The sequence below is a fragment of the Quercus suber genome, unplaced genomic scaffold (genome assembly GCF_002906115.3).
Source record: "Quercus suber isolate HL8 unplaced genomic scaffold, Cork oak 2.0 scaffold_623, whole genome shotgun sequence".
Classification (NCBI taxonomy): Eukaryota; Viridiplantae; Streptophyta; class Magnoliopsida; order Fagales; family Fagaceae; genus Quercus; species Quercus suber.
In genome coordinates this window covers 275,247-296,674 of record NW_027070066.1, presented here as the reverse complement: position 1 = coordinate 296,674, position 21,428 = coordinate 275,247, and the positions used below count along the sequence as shown (strand labels likewise).

Here is a 21,428-nt window from a genome sequence, read left to right as displayed (position 1 = left end):
AATAAATAATGTTCCATGAGTGACGTATATACATATAAACAGAAAAAAGCAGCAACTGTGAGAGAGTACAGTATGTATGTATGTAGTATACACACACACACGCAGGAGTTTTCAAAAGCTGAAGCTGTAACCTTTATGATGGTGTAGAGGTGAGCCTCTGCCTTTTCCTTTCTCTTTTGCTCCTTTTCTTCTTGTTCTTTCTTCAACCTTATCTGGTATATGATGTTCAAAGCAAGACTTTGTTGACAAAGAAGTATTAAAACTTTCAAGTAAAAAAGAAGTGTATCAAACACCTTACCCTAAGGTGTTCTGCAATGTCCTCGTCCACATTACAAATTATTTTCTCCTTGTCACTTTCACGTATATATACAAGCATATATGCATTTGAATATTTGGTAAACTTAAATGGAGAGTTGTTGAACCCAGGATTTGCTGGTGGCAACTGTTTCATGTAGTAAATAATAGAAAATGCATCAACTAAAAATTCAATAAAAAGTTAGAATACACTAACATACAAATTACATAGAAGCAATGTGGAGAAAAACATTACCTCTTCCTCAACACCATACTGCTCCTCTAGTGCCCTCTTAACATCTTCTTTTGTCACTCGTTCATCATCAAATTTATACCTAAGAGCAACAAATCACGGTGTATTACATCTAACAAATCAATGGAAATATCAAGAAATATTTGGGAGGATCATTGACAGAAGGAAACCAAAGCTACTTGACTACATATCAAAAAACATGAATGATCTTCAATCACTCCAGTAACAAGAATCCACAGCTCACTTCATTTACCAATGACAAAAACCTTGAACCAATTAAAACCCAGCACTGAAAGAAGTCACCAGGAAAAAATGAAGATAAAAGAAGTAACACCGCAAAGATTATCTTCCCTTTCAATTGAAAAAAGAAGGGGAGGGGGGGGGGGGGGTTTATATAATATTAGTAGGACAAGGGAGGCGTCGGTCTCTGATGTTATGTGCTACGCAGATGGGAGAGTTTCTTGGGACATTCAGTTTCGTCGCTTAGTGAACGATCAAGAGTCACTTTCTTTGGATTCGTTTTTGGTCTTGATCTATCCCACAAAGGTCTGGGGTGTTGGTGCGGACAAACTTTGTTGGAAGCCTGCCTGCAGCCGAGGTTCCAAGGTGAATGGGTATTATCATTTTCTATCCCCATCTACAGTCTTTCCCTTCCCTAGGAAAATGGTGTGGCAATCGAAGGTTCCTCCTCGGGTTGTTTTTTTCTCTTGGACTGCGGTTTTAGGCAAGATTTTAACTATTGATAATCTACGGAAGAGACACTTTGTTGTTCTTGAGTGGTGCTTTATGTGCAAAGGGTGTGGAAAATCTGTAGATCATCTCCTCCTTCACTGTCCTTTTGCTTTTGAAATGTGGAGTATGATCTTCCGCTTGTTTGGTATTTGTTGGGTGATGCCGCAAAGGGTTGCAGATTTGTTGGATTGCTGGTCTTGCAACTTCAGGCGACATCGTAATTTAGTTATTTGGAGGATTGTGTCGCACTGTTTGATGTGGTGTATCTGGCAGGAACGAAATTCGAGAAGCTTTGAGGATCGTGAGCGGTCCATTCTTGAGTTTAAGTCATTTTTATTTTCTACTCTTCTCGAATGGTGTTTGGTTTTACCTTCTTTTTCTTGTATTTCCCTTTCAGGGTTGCTTGATCATTGTACTTTGTTTTCTTGATGTTCTTGCCTCTTTCATACATTTCCAATGTACGGGGCTGTGTTTTTTCAATAAACTTTTAAGTTACTTATCAAAAAAAAAACATTTTCACTTCAACTATGCTCATTTTATTTTTATATTTTCTTTTTTGCACATGCTCATTTTATAAACATGTTGCTTCTTGGCAGCCCAACATACAGTACCCACATAGCATAGCTGGTCTTGTAACATTTTTGTAAAACTTACCTATAACTTATAAGGTATTCTTCAATTACACAATAGTTCTGATGCACTTCTCCAATTCATCCACCATGCTCTTATCTAATTATTCACATCTCTTTGATCTCTCTATCCTTATGAATCATTGATCAAAGATATAGAAAACACTCACTCTTCATTATATCTTGACCATCAAATTTTACAACCTCTCCATCCTTGTCCCCGTGTACTCTTATCTACTTAAACAAAAACATTTAGATTCTAAAGCATCCCTCCAAATTTCCAGCTTGGTATTAACTCCATGTCTAGTTCCACTTTCATCCACTAAGACTATAATCTGTAAAAAGCATACACCAAGGGTCTTTCATCTTGAATCAGTCTAGTAAGTTCATCCTTAACTAGTGCAAAGAGATATGAACTTAAAGTAATCCTTATTGCAAACCTTGATCCATAATACTCTGAACAAAGAATGTAAAAATATAGATTTCATCTCAACAATAGCTCTCATTACGCCTTCAAAAGATTAATTATTCCTCTCCCCAAATTGTCCACATAATGCAGTGAATCGCCTTCCAAATCAGACTCAGCATCCATAAAGCCCTCTCATACATGCATAGACATCTATCAACTTCTCTTGCATCACCCATTGAATCCCAAATGCAAGGAATACAAAGGACCACATTTCATATGCAAATGAACCATGTTGCAACAAGTGATCCACTCATCCACAGACTGCCAAACTTACACATACAGCTTCAATGGACCATAATCACATTCCATCTAATAAGATTGCCCAGTTTAAATTTTAACCAAAGTAGCTGTCCAAAAAAAAAATCTAAAATTTAAAATTAAATTATAAATAAAATAAAAAATTTACGATCCTAGGCAACTAGCTGCCCCAAATACTCTTTCAAAGAAACCATCATCTAGTTGTACCCCTCAACCTTTAATAGTTAGAACAGACAGAACTTACCATTTTTGTTCAAATCCCATCTAATATGACCTGCTCTACTATTAAAATTGAGACGAGAGTACAAAAAATCCATTGGAGTTGTATGTGTAAGTTTAGCGCTAATGAATCTCAAATTTCAATAACATGGTCCATCCTCCCATCTTGAATTCAATATAGAAGATACATCTCTGTCCTTCGCAATCAGAGGTCCAGTAATGCCAAAACCCTACAGTAGAAGAAATATTGACATTAAATTTATCCATCAGGTCTTACACCTTTTCACAGGCTACACCCATAAGGTCTTACTACCACTTCAAAGGTCTAGTCACCACATGCTTCCCCATTTTTTTTTTAAGCAAGTCCCCAAAAATGTTGACTCTCCTCATTGAATTTCCATAACCTCTTAACAAACAAAGCTTGAGTAAACATTTATAAGGTCAATAAGTCAATTGCATAAACCAAAATATAAAACAAAAGTTTAATGAGATAACAATTAGTATTGAAAGTGTTGAAAGTAGTTAAAAATTTTCGATATGCATTACCACTGATCAGATAGGGTTGGCCTGATATATGCATAGTAGTGTCCACCATGCACCCCACCACTGTGAACCAAAACACTGTAAAGAAAGAATAGTGGATGTTACCATCTGTAAATGCATCAATGAATATTATTTTAAGCAATCAAAGAAAGAAATAGCACAAAAGTATCATATACCGTTGGTGCATTTTTTATGTTTTATCCATTAGTCTCGGGAAACTCTAGGTAATACTAATACAAAATAACAACTAATCACAAATAAAAGAGTACCCTCTAAAAAAATTTTAAATAATACAAATGTCATTACAACAGAGATAGGTAAGGTCATCAACGAAGAAAGAGTCTACAGACTAGTCACCAAAACCTGAAATAGGATGACTGTCACTCTAAAAAAATCTGGACACAGACACAGCACAACACAAGACACGATGACACGGGCAATTCTTGAAAAAATAGGACGCAACATGGTGGGGATACAACAATTAATTAATATATTTAAGTACAATTTCATTTTAAGTTTTCAAAATAAATAACAACTATTAAAATCTTTCAAAGGAAATTATTATAAATAAATTAAATTTTAAAAAAAATTCCCAATATACTAAGGACACGCATGGAATAGTGTCCCTTGAGTGTTTGACACAAACATGACAAGTAGTTTGGAGTGTACATGCTTCTTAGCTGTCACTATCTAAGAATGTAGATAGATCTACTACTACAAAGATGGATCCAGATCCACATTGGCTTCACTTGCTTTAATAGAGAGAAAAATGTTTAATCAGAGTTGGTGAGGGGCATAGCATTATGGTAGCAATGTTCAAGTAATTACCTAATAATATACTAGAACAGGCAAAGAAATTATATGTAGAGACATAGTAACCACCACTTTAGTATTTCAATCTTAGCATAATATATAGATGAAACTCTCCATCTAACAGCTAACCAATCTAGATCATACATTCAAATGTCTAGAGAACTTTGAGTGAATCACCAAATTTTAAACAATACCCTTCTTGGACTTCTGGTAGAAGAATGCTTGAAAGAAGCACCGCTAATAAGATGGGCAATTTTCATTTCATTAGAACAAATTAATGAGTAAACAAATTGAAGAATGTCATTAATTCATTTCATTAGTATTCCAGACTATATTCCCATGAGATGCCATCCAATAGAAGAATTACTTCATATATTCATGGAACTGTCTAGAAAAATTTTACCAAATAAATCAAAGATTTTTCCCAATAAGTAAAGGACATATTATCAAACCCAATAACTGAGAATATTAGTACCTGTGAAGAATGTAAAGGTTGCGAACAGTCTTATCTGCATCTGGTGATAGATATTTGCCATTCTCTCTATCAAGATCAAGTTCCAAAGGGAACTCATAGCGGTCATTTATCTGTCACCAATAAGTGGAACAGGCAATTTCAATTAAAGGTGTTCAAAGGCAAGTAATTAGAAATATGAGACAAAAGAAAAACCATCCATGGAGCCCAAAACTATAAGAGGTTATATATTCTAAGCTCCTATATGCTAAGACAAGAAGCTCTAATGATCTTGCAAAACCTGAAACTGATTATGGGGATCTAGCAATTTGAAATTTGAGATACTTTAATGAAGCGCTTTTGAGAAAATGGTTGTGGGGATTTCGGTTTGAGAAAGAAGCATCATTGAGAAGGGTTATAAGGGTTAAATACAGAACTAAGGAAGGAGATCGGTGCTCTAATTCTGTTCCAGGCTCCTATGGGGTGAGTTTATGGAAAACTACTAGTAGTGGTTGGTCTACATTTTCTCACTACATTTAGTTTATGTGGCTGATCTCATGCAGTTTCCTAATGGGGTTCTTTTTTGGGACTTAGAATTCTTGCAAGAAATTCATGACAGGGAATCAAAATCTTTGTCTGTTTTTTGGGATTTTATATATGGAGTCTCACAAAGGGGTATTGGCGAGGATAAGATGTGTTGCACCCCTACTAAGAGCAGGGGCTTTAAAGTAAGCAGTTATTATCAGACCTTGTTGTGTGTATGTACTCAGTCCTTTCCTTGGAAAAGTATTTGGAAGCAAAAGGTTCCTTCCAAAGTCGCGTTTTTTGTTTGGACTGCAGCTTTGGGAACTATTTTGACTATTGATAATTTACGTAAGAAGAAGGTGTTGATTCTAGATTGGTGTTATATGTGCAAAAGTCATGGAGAAATCGGTAGATCATATTTTACTACATTCTCCTATTGTTTTTGAGTTGTGGTCTACGATGTTCACCTTGTTTGGTACTACTGGACAATGCCAAAGACTCTGGTTGAACTCCTTGCATGTTGGCAAGGAAACTTTGGTCATCATTGTAATGGTGTTATCTGGATGGTTGTCCCTCATTGTTTGATGTGGTGCATTTGGCAAGAGAGAAACAAACGGTATTTTGAAGATTCTGAAAAGAGTAGAGCAATATAGCCGATTTAAAACTGTTCTTTTTTTAAAACTCTATTGGATTAGATGTCCATCATAGGAAGTCATTCTATTTTTATGGTCTATGATTTTATGGATGCTTGTAATTTATGTATTTGATTGTTTTGGTCCCCTGCTATATACTTCTTGTATACTTCAGTGATTCCTTAAGACTATGAATAAAATTTCCTTTGCTTATCCCAAAAAAAAAAAGTATCAAAATGTGGGGAGATCGATTTTTACAGTGCCTTCATTTTGAGGTGGGCTCTAGTAGTCGAATCCAATTTTGGCACAATTATTGGTGTGGGGATCAACCTTTGAAGATGAGATTTCCGATGCTATTTGAAACTGCATTGGATAAGGATGCTTCTATGGAATCTTTGTTAGAGATACAGGAGGTGGGGGGAAGGGGAGGAGGTGGTGGTGTGGAGGAGTTGGGAGTGTGGGATTCATAAGAAATTTTAATGATTGGGAGATTGATAGGGTGGCTTCATTCCTCCATTTGCTAGAATCTTATATTCCCAATAGGGAGGGGGAAGATCAGATGAGATGGAAACTAAGAAGCAATAGGCAATTTTCTGTGAGATCTTTTTACAAGACCTTGCAGGGTTCATCTTCTATGTCTTTTCCTTGGAAAGCCATATGGAGGGTTAAGGCTCTTTGTGGAGTTTCTTTTTTGTGAGGACAGCAGCTTTAGGGAAAATTCTTACTTGTGATAATCTTATGAGGATGGGTTATACAATGGTGAGTTGGCGTTGCATGTGTCAATGCAATGGGGAGGCTGTGGACCACCATTTAATACAGTGCATTGTGGCTTAAGGTTTATGGTTTATGGTTTATGGTGTTATGTTTTTTGGATGTTCGGGATTTGGCGGACATTACCGGAGAAGGTTCATGATTTATTAAGTGGATGGCAGATTGAAGGTTCTCATAGGTTTTTTTTTTTTTTTTTTTTTTTTTTTTTTTGGGTGATAGGCAATAAGATTAATATTATTGATGAAAAAAGGAAAGAAAAAAAAATACATGGTGTTCATGATGAACACAGGAAAACAAAATCAGACAACAAAGAAAAAGAAATCAAGAGGCTATTCTAAGAGAAGACATAAACTCTGAAAGAGAGGAACAATCCGTAAAACCCAAGCACCAAGACCAATCAAAAAGACTACGCTAGCACAAATCTTTTTTTTTTTTTTGATAGGTATACGCTAGCACAAATCTATTACCTCTACCGTCTTCTCAATGACCTCAAAGGAACAACAATTTCATTCCGTCCACACAATCCACATCAAACAACCTGGAATCATATTCCAAGGGAAGGCCCTAATAGTTTGTTAGCTGTTTGGAACCCTACACCCTTATGTGTGCTATGGACTATCTAGCAGGAAAGAAATGGATGTACTTTTGAAGATGTGGAGTGCACAGCAACTCAATTGCTAGCATCTTTCATTAGTTCTCTATATGAGTGGACTTTTGCTTTGGGTCTCACAAATAGTACTTCGGTTCAAAATTTTATTGAGTCAATTCATATGTAAATATTCTTCAATTGAAATTCTTTAGGCTACTTCATGTTTTTTTTTCATGAAGAAGTCTCTTCTCTATAAAATTATTCTTACCAATAAAAATAAAAAATAAAAAAAGAAGAAAGTATTGGGAGTATGACTTTTTTCAACTCAGTTTTCTTTTTAAATTAAACGACATGTGGCCCTGAAGACGTGTGGCTTGAGGATTATGAACCAAAATATGATTTTGTCAGTGATACCAACTACAGTACAGAAGCCAAGTTAATTTTCATGTGAATATAATCGTGAACTAATATTCAAGTATGCACATCCAGTAACAAACTGTAGGAACTGAAATGCCCCAGGGGAGAGAGGGGGGGGGGGTGGGGGTGGGGGAGGAGGAGGATACCCTTTTTTTCTTTCTTTCTATTTTGTGCATTTGGACACCTAAGTTTCTTTGTGCAAAACTACTCATGAAAACAAAATTGCAAAGCATAAACAGGAATCAAACGAATATACCATGAAAGTTAAAATAATTTGAATCCGCTCTACTACTCACCTTTACCATGGTATCCCGCATAAACCTTTTTAGCTGAAGTTGAAGGACAGGCGGAAAATCAATGAACAAAACACCTTTCCTTGCATCCTGAAAGGTCAAAAAGTTGGAAACATTCTTTAAAAACAATCCTCTAGGATTTGTCATTCAGGCAAACACATCTATGGATTAGGTGATCCAATTCAAGAAGAACAAATGCTAGCTACATTTAGAGAAATCCAAAAGAAGGATATGAATACAGACTATACAGTAGAGGTTAATGCAAGAAAAAGCAGATGTGTTAATACATAAATTCACAAGGAAACAACAATATGTCAGAGGAATTTACCTGTAAACCATACTGTTCAGCATGATACTTATTATCACCCTCAAGATGTTCCACTTCCACATACTTGTCAAAAGAAGCATAAACATCCCGACAACCTTTGACATCAAGCTGGAGATCTACAATTAATATGTGAAAAAGTTCCATAAGGCCCATAAATCCATCTATGATAATATGGTACTTTGCTGTAAAATATGTACCATAAAATGATTCTTTTCTTGTTGACTTATAGTCCACATTGATGCATTCAATATAATTCATATGATGCCCTTCAAATAACTGCTGTATTGTACCCTCCACAACAGTTCCCTGGGTTAACAAAACAATTTCCAATTCAAATAACCACCAAAGCAAACATATAAGAAAAAGTGCAGAAGTTCAATATTATGGAACCCCTGTATACCTTCATTTTATCTTCCAGCTTTTCAGAAAGAACCCTATTAAGTTCTTGCACATCATGCTGCATAAATGAATCATATGTGTCCCATCCAAAAGACTTTGTCAGCTCTTTTGTTGCTACACTAGTGTCGCTGTATTGGAGCTTGTAAAATAAACTCTGCAAAGCCAAAGGGATGCTCCCCGTCGGCATATCATTCTCGGTGGTTGGCATATGATACACATTCTGAAATTAAAATTTATAGATTTATATTAAATATGAAGTATCATTGTGAAATAACAGCAATAAGACAAGTTACAAAGATCAAGTATGCTAACCTTTCTGAAGTAAGGTATATGATACAGAGTCTGAAGAAGAGAATTCATGTAGCATGTAGCTCCCTGGTTTTTAAGTCCAACAAAACCAGTCTCCTTCTTCGAGTCATGTGACCAATAATCAACAACTCTACGTACGGCAACATCAGCTTCAACTATGCATGTGTCGTTCACAAGATAACCTCTACCAGGGTCATAAAGTTCACCAAGAGGCATGAATGAAGTGAAACCCCAATCACTCTCATGTGCATTGAACTGGTGGTGTGTTTCTGCAAGATGCAAAAGGAGGGTAACTATCACCATGGGTAAAATTTGAGATAAAAAGCACAACCTTACCCTAGGAGAGGGCCCTCAAAACCTAGGTAAATTCATCACACGCAAAATAATCATTATTTTTTGTCCTTGGCATCCTAAATGTCTTGGTATTACATTCAACGTATTTGTCATGCACAAACCTTGTCACCATGCCATGATCTCAGCGTTAGTTACAATATAACAATATCTGTTTTTTTCAGTTAATTATAGGTTTGCTAATTAGCTAAACTGAAATTAGTTATGTAACCCACCAAGTCACTGTCTCTGTGGTGCTTTACTTCTTTTATAATTATAGAAATCATATACACATACATATATATATATATATAGAGAGAGAGAGAGAGAGAGAACAAGCACATACACCATATATACATACTTCACCTAGAAATTAGAATCTTTTAAGTGGTTCAAACATAAAGAAATTTTAAAAAGCATTACATTGAAGGCTTACAAGTGCTTTTATCCAATCATTAGATCTTAAAAATAAAGTCTTGGGTAAATTCTGGTTGAATTCAACACATTTTAAATTTTGAACACTTGATTATTAGGCTCTTGCAAAAAAAGTAAAACAAAGCAGACAGCACCAAATCTTGCAACTAACCTCTAAGACGAAACCTTCCTTGCTCAATATAGACACTTTTATCCACAGAAATGTCTCAAATTTAAATTTCCATGCAATAAATAGAAGATGCAAAAAGAAAAGATAGAAGACTGATAAATAAAAATCAAATTACATGTGTAGCAAGAAGCACAGAGAAGAAGCTAAAACTAGGTCCTCAATCAAAAAGTCAGCCAAGACCATCAAGGTGCAAGCCTGTCTTGCCTTTCCTATAACAAATTGTTGGTGAACCAATCCTACACTATCAAGCCCATCTTAGTGCCATCAAAATTCAACCACTGTCAAAACCTATCAGCACCATCCATTCTACAAAATAAATCACCATTGCATTTAACCCAATCACCCATCCCCCATTTAGATCTTTGTGACAAAATTTAGTATCAGTGTGGATGGGGATTTACCAGATTAGGGATCCAGCTAGCATGAGAATATGTTATTCTATTTCATTTAATTTTCTTTTTAACAACCCGACTTAAATAATGTCGAGCCAAGATTATTTTACCTCCTCCCCCTTTTTTTTTGATAAGTAATATAACTTCATTGAAAGTTGGCTGGGCACATTAAGTATCAGTGTGGATGGGGATTTATCAGATTAGGGATCCAGCTAGCATGAGAATATGTTATTCTATTTCATTTAATTTTCTTTTTAACAGCCTGATGTAAATAATGTCTGGCCAAGTTGCTCCTTGACCCTTGAAATAATGCACCACCTCCCCCCCTTTTTTTTTGATAAGTAATATAACTTCATTGAAAGCCGGGAGAACCGAGTATGTGAAAGAAAACACCGATACTTTACATCCCAAAATATCTACCAACGCTTCTACATTCTGCGTTGCCCACCAAGACCAATTCTGATTATCTTTAAAACCTAAAATAGCCTGAAATAACAAAAACACATTTCAAATGTTACATCATTTCTGGTTCAGCCCCTCAAAATATTAACATATCAACCATAGAGAGTAGATGTTAGGTCATAAACACAGTATCATATGAATTCCTAAGTGTGAATCCCGAAATATAATCCCCAGTTGCCCTATAGACCTCATAAACAGTGGAAAAAACCACTCAAACTAACATTCACTAGTACAGGAAAACAGAGTAAATATACCAATAATAAACCCATCTCCCTCGGGCAGCACTGAAAACACACCATCATAACATATAGATGAGAAAATCCCAATTCAAATGATCATAAGCTTTTTCCAAATCTAGCTTACACAATAACCCTGACATGCCAATCCTCGGTCAAGTATCCAAACTTCGGTCTATCTAAGCCAACCTGCCTCCTCTTCATAAATAGCTGAGAAATGTGACCCATCCAACAAACCTCTCAGCTTTTAACCACATATTTTTTAACCCAAAAGGACTCCTACCCTTCTGTATAAACCCGCACTCCAAGATAATAGGAAAATGACCAGAAAGCAAACATGGGAGTATTCATTGCACTTTCTGAGAGATATTATCCTCCAAAGATGGGGAAGAACAGTAATTTATCCATTCTGGACCTTGACAGATTATTAGACAATGTGAAGCTGCCTCCCTCCATTGGAATATCCATGAACTTCACAACTACTAGTGATATGAATGCTCAAAATGAAGCCACCAAAGGGAAGAAGTTTTAAACTTTATATCAATTTATGGCAACTACTTTGAAGTCATCCCACCAAAACCAACCACTAACAACAAACTAGCCAAGGCTTTGTTTGAAGACAGTAATGATCTAAAGAAATAAAAATTTGTGCGCACACATGCACATGCATGCACATATCCTTAAGGTCCATCTAGAGATAGAAAGAGAGGTGTCAATTACTTAAACCAATGACAAAAGAATGTAGCATAAATTTATTTACACTACATATCATTCAGAATCATCCAATTGTGCATGCAAGCAGACACACATCCTTAAGCTCCATCCACACACACACACAGGTGTTAATTAGTAAAATTAATGATATTATGAATGTCACATAAATTCATTACTACATATCTTTCAAATCTATCCCTCCCCCCCCCCCCCTCAAAAAAAAAAAAAACAAAGAGCTACACCCACCAGTTTCCCCTAGTGGATGCACATTAAAGAAGACTGTCCACCTCTACTCTCAAAAATCTAATCAATCTCATCAGCTCCTAAATGTTCAGCACTCTCCTCCAATGAAGCTTCCACCAAGGCAACAACTCAGACAAGTCTGCCCTCAACCTAGTAGCCCATCACCATCAAAAGACTCAAATCAATGACAACAAACGGTCTATTATTGAACACACGAGAAAAATCTCGACATTCATAATTTTTTTTAAAGTAGAGAAATCCTCAATCTTTGCAATTTGAAAGTTAAATGCACCAGCACCTTAATAAAATTATTATTTTGTTGCATTGCTTCATTTCAAAGTTAATTTAGGATTTTGATATTGAGTTAGGGATATTTTTTGAGTGGGTCTTGTAGGCAATATTGGTGAGACCAAGTACACTAAAGAAGTGGACAAGAGGACACAATGCTTTTTCATTCGCAATTGGTAGAAAAGACAATAAACAAAGGCATGCAGATCAAATCACAGTTCATTGACATTGGAGCAATGCATCCTAAGCAGTTGGGTGGCATTGTTATACAAAATGTTGCAATTGGGTGAGGTTTTCTTTTTACCACTAATACACTTACCATATTTGATGCATAAAGCCACACCAGTTCATGAACACTCGTGCCCACACAAAAACTTCTCTTTAGTGTATACAATGACCCATTTACAAGAGTGGATGCCCCAACCAACCACAGAAAATGAATTTGTACGATACCATCCTAAATCCTCTCCAAAATGTTCATCAAGGTTCAAAACAAGCATGCAATGTACTTCTAAACTAGCACAGGATATGATAATAAGATCAGATGGACAAAATACAGTAGTGTCCAACTTTATCAATTTACTAAACAAAAATCAATTTTCTATATGAGAACAGTGGAGAGAGTATACCTTTTCTAATTGAGTATTTATTATGGATTTGGTTGATAACAGACAAGCTGAACTGGGTATATCTACTCCAGCCATAAGGCAAAATCGCTGAATCTGCAACATCTAGATACATAGACAAATGATCGACATTGTTCCCCTTTGGGAAGACTAGTATTCGCCTGCCAAGGGCAATTAAACGCAGATCACAACAATCAGTTAACAAACATAATCCAATGCAAGGGATATGGATTTAATTACTGTAACAAATGGAGAGATCCAAATACCATTTGTAGCCTCCAACCAAAAAAACATCAGAGTAGAGCCTCTTTGTGTTAAACCTTGAGAAATTATCAATTGTCCAAGTGAACCTCGCAGATGGTGGATCATCCACGGCCTGAGCTTCCACTATGCTTGTGGTTTCTGCTTGAGCTACTAAAACAATTCACATTAAAAATCATAATCAAACACAAAGTTCCCATTCATGCACAAAGAAAAGTACAAAGCCAAAAGTAATTAAGATAATACATCTCAAATATTGTATTTTACAATAACTAGTGTTAGCTGAGCCTGGTACAAAGATTTAAATTTGATGCATGTGGAGTATTTGGATCAATTAAACAAAGGGCATACTTCAATCAAATTAATTAAAAAAAATAGAAAGTCAAACATAAACCCTTAAAATATCAACACCATCGGCCCAATTATTTCTGGAGAAAGCATGGGATAACCTAGAAATTATAATACAAGAATAAAATCCTCAATCTCGAAGCAGTTTGTACTCAACAAAAGGGACTAATAGCCAAAATAACTTAAATGATTACATTGTAAATATATAGTTCTCTGATTTCATCAGTTCACTTAGCAACTATAGTTGTTAGTATCAAACAATAAACACATATCAAACAATACATATTGAATCTTTTGTACTTCTTCTTCTGGAAGACATTAAAATCATCAGTTCCTCTTTTTTTCCTAAAATTCTGGCAATATGTTTTTTAATATAATCCAGGAGCTTAAAACGTGGTTTAACATCTTTATGAGTTAGTGCTGGGTAGTTTTCATTTGGATAACTCCAATATTCACTCGAGCAATAATTACACATGAGCTTGAGGAGGCCTGAGTAGCATCTTATCTAGGTAACCCTTCTAATGGTGAGATTCATCATCAGAATCCTCATTTCATTCGAACTTTTCAAGATTGGGATCTGAAATCAGATGCTTCTTTTTCTGAGTTGGTCTTCTTTGCCAGGTAGGTACAAGCCTTATAAATCCCAAACAAAAAAAGGTTGCTTGAGGTTCATTTGTACTATAATATCCTTAGGGGTTCCATGGGTTTCCTTCCATGGAAGAGCATTTGGATAGCCAAGGTCCCACAAAAGGTGTCGTCACTCTTAGTGCAGGTCTAGGGAAAATCTTGAATATTGATAACCTTCACAAAAGGCATTTTTTTATTGGTGTTATTTGTGAAAAAGAAGCTTTGATCTATTAATCACCAGCTACTTCATTGTTCTTTGGCAACAAATGTCTGGTCAATCTTTGCATTATTTGGGCTAGTTTGGCTGATGCCTAAATCTGTGTGGAGCTTTTGAGGTGTTGGCAAAGACAATTTCATTGCCACATAACAGCTAAGCTGTGGCAAGCCATACCTCTATGTGTTATGTGAAATCTGATGAATGAAAGAAACAAGAGGGTATTTGATGGAATTGGGTGTCCTACTTTTGAAACCAAGGATCATATATTGCAGTCCTTCTATTGTGAAGGATCATACCACAACTTGTTTGCATGTTTCCAGGTTTTAATAGGCATGCTTTACCCTCTCCCTTTTTCTTTTCTTTAAATACAGAATTGAAATTTATAAAAAATCATAAGAGTATAAAGGACGTATACAAATCAAACAAAAAAATAGCAAACTAAAAATAAGAATAGAAAAGGAAACACACGAAACCAGCCGTAATTTGTTATACTCTAATTTCACAGCCACTAAAGGAAAGGATCAAATTTTTCACTGCCTTTAACTTAGAGTAGAAAATATGAAGTTGAATCGTATTATGATGTCTTGAGAGGTTCAATGATCTAGAATGCCTCATAGGGTCACTTTTTTCACATGGAAAACAACCTCGGGTAAGATCTTCACTCTTTTTTTTATAGGTATTTTTTTTAAAGAATACACAACCCCACTCATCAGAATTGTGTATCAAGTAATCTAGGAGAACTCCAAGTGAGGGTCGAACCTAGGATATCTAGGTCTATAGCTCATCTAAAGCCTCCAACCACTACAGGCCTTCACTCTTTTTTTAGTTGGTAAATTACACACTCAGCCAATGAGTTTTGAACCTACAACCACACCCACCTCTTAACTCTTATAAGTAGAGGAGATGTGTCAGTTGAGCTATGGCTCATTGGCGGTAAGATATTTACTATTGATAATTTGCAAAAGCAACACATTATGATATTGGATTGGTGTTGTATGCGTAAGTCTAGCGGAGAGACAAGGATCATCCATGGCTACAGAGTTGTGGTCCTTTGCATTCGTTTTATTTGTAGTTTCTTGAATTATGCCAAATACATTTGTGCAATTTGCTTTGGGGTGTTAGTCTATAAAAGCTTGAAAGGCTACTCCTTTACACATTTTGTGGACTATATCATGAGAAATGAAAAACATGACTTATAAGAGAGGTGGTAAATCAACAAAAATCCATTTGCCCACCCAAACCTACTCAATTATTAATTGAGTTAAATGGGTATTAACCCAATTAACATTAATGTTTATTGGGTTTTATTAATTCAGTACCTAATTAGACCCAAGTATCATTTTTACAAATCACCCAACTCTAAAATACCCCAAAACCACTAAAAATACCAAAATACCCTTTAAACCTAAAAATGACCAAAATACCCCTAAAACCTAGAAAAAAAACCAAAAATACCCCCAAACCTAAAAAATTACCAAAATACCCCCGAAAGCTAAAAAATGACCGAATACGCCCCTAAAACCTAAAAACTACCAAAATATTCCTGAAACCTAAAAAATGACCGAATACCCCCCAAAAACCTAAAAATTGACAAAAATACCCCAAAATCTAAAAAAAATACCAAAATACCCCCATGAACCTAAAAAATTACCAAAATGCCCCATAAACCAAGAAAATGACCAAAATACCCCCTAAACCTAAAAAATGACCAAAATACCACTTAAACTTAAAAATGAATGAAATACCTCCGAAACTTAAAAATGACCCAAATAACCCCAAAACCTAAAAATTGACCAAAATACCCCTTAAACCTAAAAATGACCAAATTACCCACTAAACCTAAAAATTAACCAAATATCCCCTAAACCTAAAAAATGATCGAAATATCACCGAAACCTAAAAATTAATCGAAATACCCCAGAAACATAAAAAATGACCGAAATACCCATGAAACCTAAATATGACCAAAATAACCCCTAAACCTAAAAATGACCAAAATATACACGAAACCTAAAAAATGACCAAAATACCCCGAAACCTATAAAATGACAAAAATGCCCCTTAAACCTGTAAGTCGATAAAAATATACCCTAAACCTAAAGAATTACAAAAATCCCCCCCCAAAACTAAAAAATGACCAAAATACTCCATAAAAAAAAATATATATAAAAAAAAATATCAAAATACCCCCTAAACCTAAAAAGTGACTAAAATACCCCAGAAACCTAAAGAATGACTAAAATATTCCCAAAACTTAGAAAATTACCGAAATAGCCCCAAAATCTAAAAATTAACGAAACACCCCTAAAACCTAAAAAATTAGTGACATTCCCTGGAAACCTACAAAATGACTAAAATACTCTTAGAACCTTTAATTTAACAAAAATACCCTTGAAACATTCAAAATACCCCAATCCCCTATTTCGGTAATTTTTGAGGCTTCGGGTGTATTTTGTTCATTTTATAGAATTAGTGGTATGTTGGTCATTTTAGATATTTTGAGGGGTATCTTGGTCGTTTTATAGGTTTAGAGCTATTTTGGTCGTTTTAGAGGTTTCAGGGTATTTTTGATAATTTTAGAGGTTTCGGGTTGTTTGTGGCCATTTTATTAGAGGTTTTGGGTTTATTTGGGTCATTTTAAAGGTTTAGAGGTATTTTCGTCACTTTATAGGCTTGAGGTATTTTGGTCATTTCTTAGGTTTTAAGGGTATTTTGGTCATTTTTTAAGTTTAGGGGGTATTTTGGTCATTTTTAGGTTTCAGGAATATTTTGGTCATTTTTAGGTTTCGGGGGTATTTTGATCATTTTCTTAGATTTCGGAGGTATTTTGATCATTTTTTAGGTTTCGGGCGTATTTTGATCATTTTTAGGTTTTGGGGTTATTTTGTTCAATTTTTAGGCTTTGAGGTTATTTTGGTCTTTTTTTAGGTTTTGGGGGGTAATTTGGTCATTTTTAGGTTTCTAGGTTATTTTGGTCAATTTTTAGGCGACGGAGTTATTTTGGCCATTTTTTAGGTTTCAGGAGTATTTTGGTCATTTTTAAGTTTCAAGGTTATTTTGGTCAATTTTTAAGATTCAGGATTATTTTGGTCAATTTTTAGGTTTCGGGGTTATTTTGGTCAATTTTTAGGCTTCGGGGTTATTTTAATCAATTTATAGGCTTCCAGAGTATTTTGGTCATTTTTAAGTTTCGAGATTATTTTAATATATTTTTAGGTTTTAGGGGTATTTTTGTCATTTTTAGGTTTTTGGATTATTTTGGTCAATTTTTAGGCTTCGGGTTTATTTTAATCATTTTTTAGGTTTCTAAGGTATTTTGGTCATTTTTAAGTTTCAGGGTTATTTTGATCAATTTTTAGGCTTCGGGGTTATTTTGGTCATTTTTAGGTTTCAGAGTTATTTTGGTCATTTTTTAGGTTTCGGGAGTATTTTGGTCATTTTTAGGTTCAAGGTTGTTTTGGTCAATTTTTAAGCTTTGGGATTATTTTGGTCATTTTTTTTTTAGGTTTCAGAAGTATTTCGGTTATTTTTTTAGGTTTAGGTGGTATTTTGGTTCATTTTTAGGTTTTGGAGTATTTCGGTTATTTTTAGATTTCAGGAGTATTCTAGTTATTTTAAAGTTATGGGGGTATTTCGTACATTTTTTAGCCTTCAAGGGTTATTTCGGACATTTTTTAAGTTTGGGATATTTCGGTAATTTTTAGTGATTTTTGGGCATATTTGGTCTTTTTTTAGATTTAATGGGTATTTTGGTAATTTTTGAGAATTTAAGATGTACTTTAGTCATTTTCAAGTTTTAGTAGCATTTTGGTAATTTTGATTATTAGGTAATTGGGTGAGTTGGGTTAGGTTTGGGTTATGTGTAATTCGTTAAATGGACAATAAATCGGTAAATGAGTTTTATATACTCAACTCAATTATGCCTACCTCAAACTTACCCATTTGACACCCCTTATAACCGTGTGGCATGCCATATTAATGTCATCAAACAATCCATGTTACGATTGTTTTAACATAAAATATTTTCAAAAAAATATTTTCCTATTTTGAAGTAAACAATCCACATTAAGATTATTTTTTGTGTATTTTGCTGTAAAATATTTTCAGTCAACTAAATTAACTAAATTTATGTAAAGTATTTTATGCTTAAAATTTTTGTAAATCATTTTACATTTGTTTTCAAGCTCTCACCCCGATGCTCCGTCGGACCTCACTCCTCAGTCCTACTCACACTCTAAAGTTCTCCCTCCCCACAAACAATAGTCACCAAGCAGGATTTTTTAGAAAATAACTACAAAACCCAAACAATATTATTAGTTAGGCAACGTTTCAAACATATTGCATTTCTAACAATTCGACTTTAAAGGAGTCGATTTTATTGTTCATATCTATTTTTTGCCAGTTGAGTAGATAAAGAAATCGAGTTCTTTGTAGTCATTTTTTATACATAGAAATTGACTTCAGTGGAGACGTTTTCAATACAAAGAAAACGACTTCACTGAAGTCGTTTTCTTTGTATTGAAAACGACTCCACTGAAGTCGATTTGCCAAAAAACACAACACCGCCAACTCCACACAACTTCGTTCTTCGTTCTGTAAAAACCCAGTCCTTACTGTGACCGACGAATGAACTCAGGCGCCTGGGTTTCTTGCCGACGAACCCAGGCGCCAATTCTGACCGACGAACCCAGCAACACCGACGAGCAAACGAAGGAACCCAGGGCCGATTCACCAAACCCCGACAAACCCAGCAACACCGACGAGCAAACGAAGAACCCAGGCACCGATTCACCAAACCCCGACGAACCCCAGCAACACCGTCGAGCAAATGTCTAACACGCTCGGATCGGATCAGTGGAGGAGAAGAACACGCTCGTCGGCGCCTGGGTTCGTTTGCTCATCGGTGTTGCTGGGTTCGTTTGCTGGGTTCTTCTGTGACGGCATGGGGTTTTTTGGCGCATGGGTTCTTCTGGGTTCGTCGGCGCATGGGGTTTTTTGGATAAAGAAAACGACTCCACTGAAGTCGATTTCTATGTATAAAAAATGAGTACAAAGGACTCGATTTCTTTATCTACTTAACTGGCAAAAAATAGATATGAACAGTAAAATCGACTCCTCTGAAGTCGAATTGTTAGAAATGCAATATGTTTGAAACGTTGCCTAACTAATAATATTGTTTGAGTTTTGTAGTTATTTTCTAAAAAATCCCCCACCAAGCCACTCTCAGTTTCATTGGCGCCACTCATCTCCAGTAGCTCTCATCGTCGGCTCCACCTCCGACATCATCGCCTAACTCGCCTCCACCCACTGAGTTTGGTTCAACCACTCAAACCCACCGATTCTTTTTTCGATTTGACCATACACCAGCTCTAACTCCACCGATTCTTTTACCACCATCACACCAGCTCTACCTCCACCTTCATCCACTCACCCACTGGTTCTCAGATCTTTTTTTTTTTTTTTTTTTTTACCACTATATGGGTTTATTGATTTGGGCTTTTTGGCTGGTTTTATGGGTTGTGGTGGGTGGCTGGGTATTTGAGTTGCTGTGGGTGGCTGCGTTTTTGGGTGGCTGGGATGTTTGTAGGTCCGTTGATGGCTGAGTTTTTGGGTGGCTGGAATGGTTTGTGGACCATGGTGAGGACTGGGTTTGTGGGTTATGGGGCGTAGTTGGCCGGCTTTGGCCTCTCTTTTTTTGTTTTTCCTTCTCCAATTTGTGGATTTGAGTGGTCAGTGGAGTGTCGGGATGGCTGGTGGTGGTTTGGGTAGTAGGTGGAGGGTTGGTGGTTTGGTTTTGTGAGATTGTTTTCTTTTAGCTAAAACCATAGAGAGTCTTTCTTTAACTGAATGAAGAAATTACATGTAAAGCTAGTAACTAAAACTAGTGTAGTGGTGTCCCCAGAGAAAGCGCCGAAATACCATGGAAAACTCAACCCCAGAAACATTATACTCAGCCCGTTCAAACCTGTGTAGCCATTAGTTGTTGATATTCCTCCAAAAAAAAAAACCACTGACACCCTCCAGGATTGTCTTCGGGTGGACCTGGACTTGCTCAATATTGTTTTGTGAGACTGTTAAAATTCTTTTAATATATGCATTTTTTTGCACTTTCAAGAATACAAACCAAATTCATTGTATTCATCAAAAAAAGCAAGTCTAGGTAGGAAGTGACAGTAAATGTCAAAAGATTATTCAAAAACTATAAAAGACGACGATAACGATTACATTGATTTGGATTATTGAAAATGAACAACATATAGCGAATACATTTTTCATCAAATTCGACTCAATTTAGATTAATTCAATATGTCACACTATCCCCTTTTATATAAATCAAAAATCGCGTTTAACTTATCGAACCTTCCATGGGCTGAGGGCCTTCGAGCAAGTCGGTGTTCGCAACTAACATCTCATCATCCTCCTGTTGCGGCTGCGGCTGAGGCTGAGGCTGCTCTTGCTACTGCAAAATAATAATAATAATAATAATAATAATAAATTAAATTAAATTAAAAAAGAAAAAAAGAATTCAATATCAAAAGTACTCGGATCCGGAGCTCCGAAAGAGAGAGTTATGACATTATTGATCAAAATTGAATTGAAAAGATATGTAATAGAGAGAGAGAGAGAGAATTGTGGATTTGGGAATTACATCAAAGGGTCGAGGAGTCATCAGAGTCATGAGTGGTCGATCGATGAATCAGAGACTAAAAAACAGAGAGAAAGAGGAGTCTGCAAGTTTATCCAAAAAAAAGAAAGAAAAGGCAGACTGACTCTGGGTTTAGTTCGATAACCAAAAAAAAAAAAAACAAGGACACTTTCAGAATGTACCATCCAAAAAAAGGCCGCAAATCGAAGATCTTTTATATATATATATATATATGAAATTTGCAAGTTCAGACTCCGGGCATTGTTTGGTACGTAAATTTAAACACATATTTTTAGTTTTTAAATAATATTATATATGTTTTTATATTTTTTTTTATCCACATGTATTTTTAAAAAAATTAAAAACTGTTGTTTAAACACATATACTAAACAAACCCTCGAGTTTTCAATTTTTACTCGCCAATTCTTACTAGCAAGTAGAATTTGCAATAGTCTTCTACTCCTTATTAGAGTCAAAGGAGAGATGAATGATGATACGCTATATATTCAT

The 21,428-nt window shown here is 35.5% G+C and overlaps 1 protein-coding gene across 9 annotated transcripts in view; it reads right to left on the bottom strand.

Moving 5' to 3' along the window:
• LOC112041186 (ubiquitin C-terminal hydrolase 12) overlaps positions 1-21,087 on the bottom strand; it is a 95,676-nt gene extending 74,589 nt beyond the window's left edge. For 2 of the 9 annotated variants that reach the window (XM_065765392.1, XM_065765394.1), the window contains exons 1-14: positions 20,922-21,087; positions 20,633-20,729; positions 13,086-13,233; positions 12,823-12,980; positions 8,928-9,193; positions 8,617-8,835; positions 8,414-8,522; positions 8,217-8,332; positions 7,892-7,978; positions 4,686-4,795; positions 3,401-3,475; positions 551-629; positions 299-442; positions 132-212 (exon numbers count right to left, since the gene is read on the bottom strand). In XM_065765392.1, coding sequence (XP_065621464.1) covers positions 132-212; positions 299-442; positions 551-629; positions 3,401-3,475; positions 4,686-4,795; positions 7,892-7,978; positions 8,217-8,332; positions 8,414-8,522; positions 8,617-8,835; positions 8,928-9,193; positions 12,823-12,980; positions 13,086-13,233; positions 20,633-20,729; positions 20,922-20,951 — 1,719 coding nt within the window. In that variant the 5' untranslated portion in view covers positions 20,952-21,087. Of the gene's footprint in view, positions 1-131; positions 213-298; positions 443-550; positions 630-3,400; positions 3,476-4,685; positions 4,796-7,891; positions 7,979-8,216; positions 8,333-8,413; positions 8,523-8,616; positions 8,836-8,927; positions 9,194-12,822; positions 12,981-13,085; positions 13,234-20,632; positions 20,733-20,921 lie in introns of all 9 variants that reach the window. The other 7 variants (XM_024074088.2, XM_024074089.2, XM_065765393.1 and 4 more) reach the window with 7 other exon arrangements.
• Between the last annotated feature and the right edge of the window lie 341 nt (positions 21,088-21,428).